General features: G+C 47.1%; 1 protein-coding gene across 4 annotated transcripts; it reads left to right on the top strand.

Moving 5' to 3' along the window:
- Positions 1 to 236: 236 nt before the first annotated feature.
- Positions 237 to 7,738, top strand: LOC310916058 (uncharacterized protein). Of its 4 annotated transcripts, XM_083873324.1 has the most exons (8): positions 237 to 858; positions 983 to 1,163; positions 2,842 to 3,029; positions 3,130 to 3,189; positions 3,383 to 3,733; positions 4,464 to 4,539; positions 4,957 to 5,043; positions 5,754 to 7,738. In XM_083873324.1, exons 3-8 carry the CDS (start codon positions 2,855 to 2,857, stop codon positions 6,199 to 6,201), a joined length of 1,197 nt encoding a protein of 398 aa, XP_083729450.1. In that variant the 5' UTR covers positions 237 to 858; positions 983 to 1,163; positions 2,842 to 2,854; the 3' UTR covers positions 6,202 to 7,738. The 4 variants fall into 4 exon arrangements, with proteins under 4 accessions (XP_083729450.1, XP_083729452.1, XP_083729449.1 ...); XM_083873326.1 differs by lacking the exon at positions 237 to 858 and having other exon boundaries at positions 870 to 1,163; positions 3,386 to 3,733; XM_083873323.1 differs by lacking the exon at positions 237 to 858 and having other exon boundaries at positions 870 to 1,163.
- The last annotated feature ends 240 nt before the right edge of the window (positions 7,739 to 7,978 follow it).

The raw sequence follows: 7,978 nt of genomic DNA, 5'->3' as shown, positions 1-7,978 counted from the left end.
CCAAGCTCACCAGTAAACCATGTACCCAGGTACCACAGCCACACTTCTTTTAAATCCCTCCAGAGATGGTGACTCCTGTGCCCTGGGCAGCCTGTGCCAGTGTTGGACAACCCTTTTGGTGAAGAAATTTTCTTAATATCCAATTTAAGCTTCCACTGGTGCAACTTGAGGCCATTTCCTCTCATCCTGTTGGTTGTTATCTGGGAGAAGACACTGTGCACACACACACACAGGGGTAGATGGGCATGTGGCATGGAAATTCCCTTTGACTCCTCAAGCAGAAACCCATGAGGATGGTCCTTTTTTTCACACAGCAGGTAAAAACTGAAGCAGTGAGATGTATCTTAACCGGGGAGAAATATGGAGGTGGGGGGAGAAAGATGCTTTGAAGGGGATAAAACTTGCTGCCAGGCTTTTCTCTGTGAGCAAGTCCAATTTCTTTCTCTCTCTCTTTTTTTTTTTTTCCTTTTTTATTTTTTTTCCTTTTGGTGCTGTGTTATTCCTCCGTGGGCAGGAGGCTGCAGGCATTTCAATTTTCTTCAAGTCCTTGTTTCAAAAAGGGCCCAAAATATGTTCTCTTCTCAGAGGCAGTAAACAGCAGTGCACAATGCAGCTTCTCTAAGCCTCTCTTCTCTTGTCTCAGGGAGAAAGGAATTCTCCAAGCCCTGGAGCCTGACTCACTCGCTGTGTGAGCATGAATTAACCAGGAATGTTCGAGAATTATTCCTGAATAATTCATGAACCTGAATTAATCATGCATTTTCATGAATTATTCATGAATAACTCATGGAAATGCAAGGTTTATTCATGCTCCAAAAAACCCAAGGCTTTTTCTCTTCTCTTCTGCTCTCTCTCCCTGTAAGAAACAGACCTGAAACAAGCTAAGGGGGGAAAAATGTATATGGGAAAATAACAGGAATAATAATGCTGAAACAAAACAACCAGGAAAAAAGAAAGCAAAAGCTCTTTTTTTCCTTTGCAGTGGGGACAGCAGGTGGGAGCTTTCCAAGCCAGACAAAGGAGACTTGACAAGGAACTGTGGTGAAGGGACGAGCCCAAGGCAAGGAAGTGTCCGGTCACCTCCTCACCTGGAACAGGCAGCAGAGACCTGGAGAGACAGGAGACATCTTGCAAGACTCAACTCCTGGAGCAGTGCTAATCAGGCAAGGAGCAGCTCTGTTGCTATCAGGATTGTGATCTCTTTTTTTCTCTCTCTCTGTTTGTGTGTTCATGTAGTTTTGTTGCATTCATAAGTGTAAACGAACAACTGGTGTGGGGAAGGGATATCAGTGTGCTTTCTTTAAATGTTAAAGGAAAACCCCTCCAGAGAACTGTTTGGGCTGGGGTTGTTTGCTGTTTGGAATGCAGAGCTCTGTTTCTGAGAGGGAGAGGGCTCAGCTGTGCATCTATCCCAGTTTCTGCTCTGTAGCCTTCCCTGTCTTTGAGAGAGGGCTGGGGGCAGCTGCCTGCTGCAGGGAATGGGATGTGGGGAGACAGGCACTCAGAGAATTTGTATATGGAGCTTCCTGATAAAAATCAATGCCAGGGTGTGTATCAGTCAGGAGAAAAGGGTTGGAGAAAACCAAGTGTGAGACTGTGCCAGCAGGGCAGACTGGCAGGTTTGGGGAGAGTTATGGTTCCTGCAGGGAGCTTTGCTGCAGCTGATGGTGCTGCAGATGATGGAAGTGGGGAAGGAGAAAGTTCTCCAGGGTGAACTTGAACCTTCCAAGTGAGAGGAATCAAACCCAGGCAGGACTTTAATGAAGGTGTGGAGCCAAAACAAGAAACTGGAATAAATTGGGTCCTAGCTGCCTTTCCTGCCAGCTTGCCTCTGCTCCAACTCTCCTCTGTTTGCCTCAGCTCCCTCCCATCTTCTTTGGACACCATGGCTGTTCTCCACCTGGTGCCCAGCACGTGGGCTCAGCCCTGTCCCCAGAACCCTTCTGCCACATCCTGCTGCTGGGCAGAACAGGCAAGACTGGGGTGATGTTCTGCCCTTAGGAACTGGAAAGAAACCCCTCCTGAGCTCAGCAGCCCTCGGCTCCTCAGCTACTCCTCTGGCACGGGAGATTTTGGAAATCACCACCAGCCTGGCTCTGCAGTTTCTCCAGTGATTGAAGTCTGCAGCTCCAGGTGCAGAAAGAGACATCTCAGTGGGCAGAGCAGTGGGCCAGGACTTAGCATCCAGCTCCTTGCAGCTTTGTTGCTTGACTGCCTTAGACATATCTATCACTGGTCTGTGCCTCAGTTTCCCCATGGGTGAAATAAAGGGTATTTTCTGTTCTCCTTTTGATGTTTACTGGGGGAAATAATTGTGCAGGCAAAGGAGTGATAATTTCCTGGAATACCCCCGGGTCTTTTTGAGTCTGTTCTCTGCACTGCCTTGATATCACACAGACACAGCCCTGCACTGAAGCAAACTGCTGTAGATCCACTGAAGTATTTTGAGCTGTGATGGTTCACAGGGGCAGAGGAACCAGCCTGTGTCTGCTCAGTGGCTTGTTCAGCATCTGCTCAAAGTGTCTGCTGTGAGGGCTGGTCCTGCCTGCTCCCAAGTGAGACCTGGCATGGCTGTCACTGCAAAGAACACTTGGATGCACTGAAGGCATGTGTGGCTGTGCTCAGTCAGACCCAAGACAGCCTCCCAGTGAAGAGCTTTAGGTTGAGGCAAGCTCAGAAGGGTGGGAATGGGAACAGAGGAATAACTGGTGGAGAAAATACAGGGCCAAGTATTTTACATCTGCAGGCTGTGCTGCCCCAGATAAAGCTTGTGAACACTCTCAATGAGAAGAGAGCCCAAACCCCTGCAGTGACATTCCCACACTGCTCCCTGTGCTCCAGGTGGGCAGCCCTGATGTCAGCCAAGCTCTACGTGCTCATCAGCTGGCCCGACGGCAGCCGGGTCATCAACATCGAGAACATCAAGGAGCCTCGCAAGCCCTTCCACCTCTACACGGTGGGGGAGCAGGTCCTGGCCCGCTGCCCCGGCTTCAGTGGGCTCTACTGGGGTGTGCTGGAAGGCATAAGTGGTAAGTGACACCCTCCTGGCCTGGGTTTGCAATCTGGGGCTGCTCAGGAGAAACCTTCCAAGAAGGAGTTTAGCTGCTGAAAGATCTTCTCTTCCTACAGAGCATAAAGATATTTTGGAGAGGAAGCTGCTGGAAGATCGACAGCTCCTGGAGAAGTTAAGTGAGTAAGGGCTTTTGAACATTTCACTCTTCTCCTTCCATGGGGCTTTTTGGGTTGGGAGGATGCTGAGTATGTTGTTGTCCCACCATAAATTTCACATCACTGCAATCAGTGTACAAAGCACTGAGTGGGAGTGGAAGATACACAACATTGCTGCCCCACTGCACATCCTGAGTATCTCCCTTCCTTTCAGAAGAAGAGCCAGCTGTCCACAGCATGATGCCATCCCCACCAAAAAAATCCAGGAAAACCTTTCCAAAATGGACCCCAGGGAATGCATCCAGGAAATACCCCGGTGACAAGACCTATCCTGCAAAGCCACTGCTGAGGGTGGCTGAGGCCAGCCTGCCCCATGATGCCAGCAGCTTCTCCATCCTCAAGGACAGACGTGTCCTGGGAAGTGTGGCAGGCAGCCCCCGCTCACTGGCAGCTCCCCCCCACCCAGCCAGTGCCTTCACACCTCCATCCACCTTCATCACCATGGCCATGCCAGGGCCAGGGACTTCCCAGGGTGAAGAGGACATGGTTGGTCCAGCTGCCAGAGGTAACCTTGGGTTCTGGCTGTGCTGCCTGGTCCTGAGGGAGAGGGTGGGAGGGGGACTTGCAGAGCAGCCAGAAAGCCTCTGCTTTGCTCTGGGGCTGTAGGGGCTTTGTCTCAGGGCTACAGAGGTTAGAGATGGCATTTCCTGGTCCTTTCCACCTGGGAGATCTCCTCCAGGAGGGCTGTCTCAAGGGAGATGCCTGTATGGAGTGTATGGTCTCTGCTCTGTCAGGCACCTGCTCTGTCTTCTGGGCCAGCAGTTCTCTCCCCCCAAGCAAAAAGACAATCTGAATGAATGCCTGCCTGAATAACTGAAATTCCCAAAAGTCTTGTGTCTCCATTAGGCAAACCTTCTCAGATTTGCCTGTTTCCCTATTTTTCCACCCACTACTACACCCATTAAATGCACTTATGAAAATATGCTAGTGTCTTATTTACCTGCTGACTAACAGCAGCATCCAGAAGCACATTGGCTCTGCTTGCCTTGCCCCCACCATATCTTTTGCACTGGGAACAGAAACCCTTGAGACGCCACCTCTTTCTAATAACAAATCCCCATTGATCAGTCCTGGAGAGCCTGTCTGGATCACTGTTTATGCAAATGGAATAACGTGTTGCCATGCAATCTAGCAGGGGTAGATAATAATTGCTTAGATAATCTCTTCTGGAGACAGAGGGATTCAGGACCTTTTCAACAGCTGATTCTTCAGCTTGTCTCCCACCCTTGCTGCAGATTATGTTGCCCTTCCAATGAAGAGGAAGTCAGATGGCATCTTGTCTCCATGCCAGCAGCAGATCTGTCTGAACAGGTAACACCTGAAAGCACAGTAAGGACCCTGAATGTTTCACACCACACATATTGATTTCTATCCACTCTGTTTTCTTTCTCTGCCTGTGCTTGCTTTGAGTAGATGCTCATGGAGGTTAAACCCAAAACACAGAAGATAAAAGGAGTTTGTGTGGGTACGTACGGCAGAGAAATGAGCCTGTGCTCTGACATCCTGATTCCATGGGAGCTTCCCCATATCTGTGTGCCAGGGAGATGCACAGGAGTTTGTCCACATGAAGAGCCCTTCATCTTCCCCCTCAATTTATTTTATTCTTGTTGCAAATGAAACCAGAATTGACTTTGCTTTGAATTCCAGATAATTCTCCTCAGGAATGAATATGAATATGAGAACAATGCTGTTTGTGGCAGTACTATTTAGCTTGCTTGTTTCTTCCAGCCGTGAAGAGCGAAAGATTGATGCTTTGCAAGAGACAGATGCCTTCGAGAGGGTTCACAAAAATTTCGGTCCTGGTGAGGTGGAAAGGTAATTAGCAAAAGGAGGCACTTGTTCCTAGCTGTATTTTCTTCCTCACTACAAGAGTGAGCAGTGAGATCACAGATGGGTGGCAAAGTGGGGCAATTTTAAACTCCAAAGCTGCTGAGTCACTTTACAATCGAGCCAGGTATTTCTGATTGTAGGGCTTGGATTTAGAGATGTACAAAAGCTCTAAAACAGAGCAGAAACTACAAAGCTTTTGCCTATAACAATCAAACATGGTTGTGTGTTCTTTGGTTTATTGTTCATTACTTTGACGACCAGTATCCAGTGTTGCTAGGGACAGTTTTTGTGCAAAGAAATGGGTGCCAAAAAAATTCAAGTTATGGTTCTTGTATTGTCATTTCCCACAAGTCTGTTGTTTAGTACCACAAATATGTGTGTCCTGGGACTTGCAAGACAGGCTTTATGTCTTCCCTTACAACTGAGAAGAAAATTGAGCATCAAAGTCTCCATGTATGCATGCCAAGGGGGATTTGAAGGTTAAACTGAACATCCCTGAGCACTGAAAAGTCCAGACCATGACATTTTTCTCTCCTGCCTTATTCCTCACCCAGGAATAGCTGTAAGGGCTGATACTCTGTCAGAGAAGTTGTCCTGCCCTGCTTGGATCTAATCACTGCTTGGATGGAGGAGTGACATCCACAGTTAGGTCATGGTGTTTTCTTGCCTTTACATACCCAACTTTTATTTTTCAGGGCAGAGAAGATAGAGCAGCTGGAGAGGATGGTGTTAGACCTCCAACAGGATGTCCTCTCTCTGAAGAAGAAGGTGCAGAGACTGGAATCCCTGCCCTTCCAGGAGGAGCCCCACCGACAGCCGTGTGAAGTGGTGGAGCTCTTCAACGGCTACACCAAGGAGCAGCTCAAAGAGACCATCAGGTTTGACCAGAAAATCAGCACAGCCTGCAAGACTCTGCTCTACAAACTCTTCACCTCCGACTACATCCAGAGCCACTCCATCACGGGGCGCAGGGGAAACACCTTCCGGGAGGCCAAGCCCATGATGGATGAACGCTGCATCAAAATCATCAGGGTGCTGCTGAAACAGAAGTTTGGGGATCACCTCAGTGACACTGTGATCACAGAGAAGATCCAGAACGTGCAGAAAGCCCTGAGGCAGAAGTTCAAGACAGAATGTCTCTGAGGCATGGGGGATTTGGTGTCTCCTCCTGCCATTCCTGTGTGTGTCCCTGAGCAGCCTTCCCAGGAAAGATGAGCTGAGCAGCTGCTGCTCAGTAGATTTCCCCCAAGGAGCCAAGCCAAGTGAACCATGTGCTAAACACAGCTCAAACACTGCCAAACCTCTGCCTGCATTAGCCAAACAGGAATTTGGCCCAGCTTGGCTTGGGTTTTGCACTCTACAAGTTCTTTCCCATCCAGTCTGTGTACAAACCTCACTGTGCATGCATGGAATCACCTCTGTGACTCTGCTGATGTGCTCAAAGGCTTCAGGGCTCCATTTGAGTCCAAGAATGGGTCAGGTAGGTAGCCCTGTTCCACACTGCAGAAATGTTGGCTTTGGGATAGGGGATCCAGCTGCAGACAGACTGTGTCACCCAAAGTGGCTTCTCTCTGTCTGCCTCTGGTTGCCTCATTCTGCCTGTGGAACAATATTTCCTCTTTCCTCACAGTGAATATTTTATTTCCAGCAGTAGCAGAAAGGCAGACTCATTAAAATGACACCTTAAAACATTCAGAAAATGATAACTTGATTTTTTTTTCCATCTATTTTAATGTAGCCATATGGAAAGTTGTCTTCCCTAACAAAAGCCTGCTGAACAAGAGAAGGGGTCACCCATGGAAGTTACATTTATTTTCCTTTCAAGATCAGATTATTTCCATACAGGAGAAATCCCTTATGTTTTTATGACACAGGAGTGAGGGATGGAGGACAAAATATGGCTGGCCCAACTTTGCTTCAAAGATGTACATATTGTGGACACTCACTAATATTTAAATACAGTATTTTTATCCTAGATAAGAAATGCCAAGTACAAGCAGACACATTGCTGAGAGGCTATAAAGAAGGTCTAGAAAAACACATCTTTTCCTAAATAATTCAGAGCTGGAGTGTGGGTGGGTTAAAATTGTTCTAAGTGTTAAAAGAATGAGATGCTGACACCAGTCCAGCACTTAACAGAAGTGCTGCAAAATACCAAACATTCCCTTTTACCGAGGCTTCTCAGACAAGAAATTGGTTTTCTCAGCTTAATTTTTAAATTATTCAGGAAAAGAAATGCCAATGGGTTTGCATTAATCAAAGCATTTGGTTTAATTTGTATGTCTTGTTGTGTTTTCAAGTAATTAATTTCCTCACAGTTACATGAGAAATAACAATGCAAAATAAACTTATTGGAGAAACAAAGACCTGTTTTAAAAGGAAAAAAAAAAAGGAAGGTGTTATTCTCAGAATTTTCCTCCACCTTCACCCTTTTTTTTTTTTTTTTTTTTTTTTTGAGCTTATCCATTAAAGTGGGGTTAATGCTGTGATGCATTTTGGTTTTGGAGGGAGATAGGCTTGCCAATGTTTCTGGCGCTATTTTCATCAGATGTCTCTAGTTGTTACTTCTGCAATTTAACATGACTGTTAAAGATATTCCTTCTGTTTTCCCAGTGCAAATGCTTTTCCTAACTATTGTGCAAACACATTGGTGATGATTTTTCTCCGTAGGGACCTTGACCTGAGCATCAGCTGGAGCAGGTCTGCTGTGTGCTGTGGTCCCTTAAAACCAGGAGTGCAGCCAGTCCTGGAAAATACACTGAAACTGAGCAGAACTGCCCCAAAACCTCCTCAGTGCAGAAACACACCTTGAAATACACCAGCCCTGCCAGAAACCTGGGACCTTCCCACCACAGGCCTTAGGTTGGACCCACTGCTCAGGGACACACCTCCAGTGATGTTTTTAATATTGACTTAACAA

This window comes from Zosterops lateralis, assembly GCF_965231275.1.
Source record: "Zosterops lateralis genome assembly, chromosome: 16".
In the NCBI taxonomy this organism is placed as follows: domain Eukaryota; kingdom Metazoa; phylum Chordata; class Aves; order Passeriformes; family Zosteropidae; genus Zosterops; species Zosterops lateralis.
Note: the sequence above shows the minus strand (reverse complement) of the source record. Positions and strands in the feature narration are given on the sequence as shown.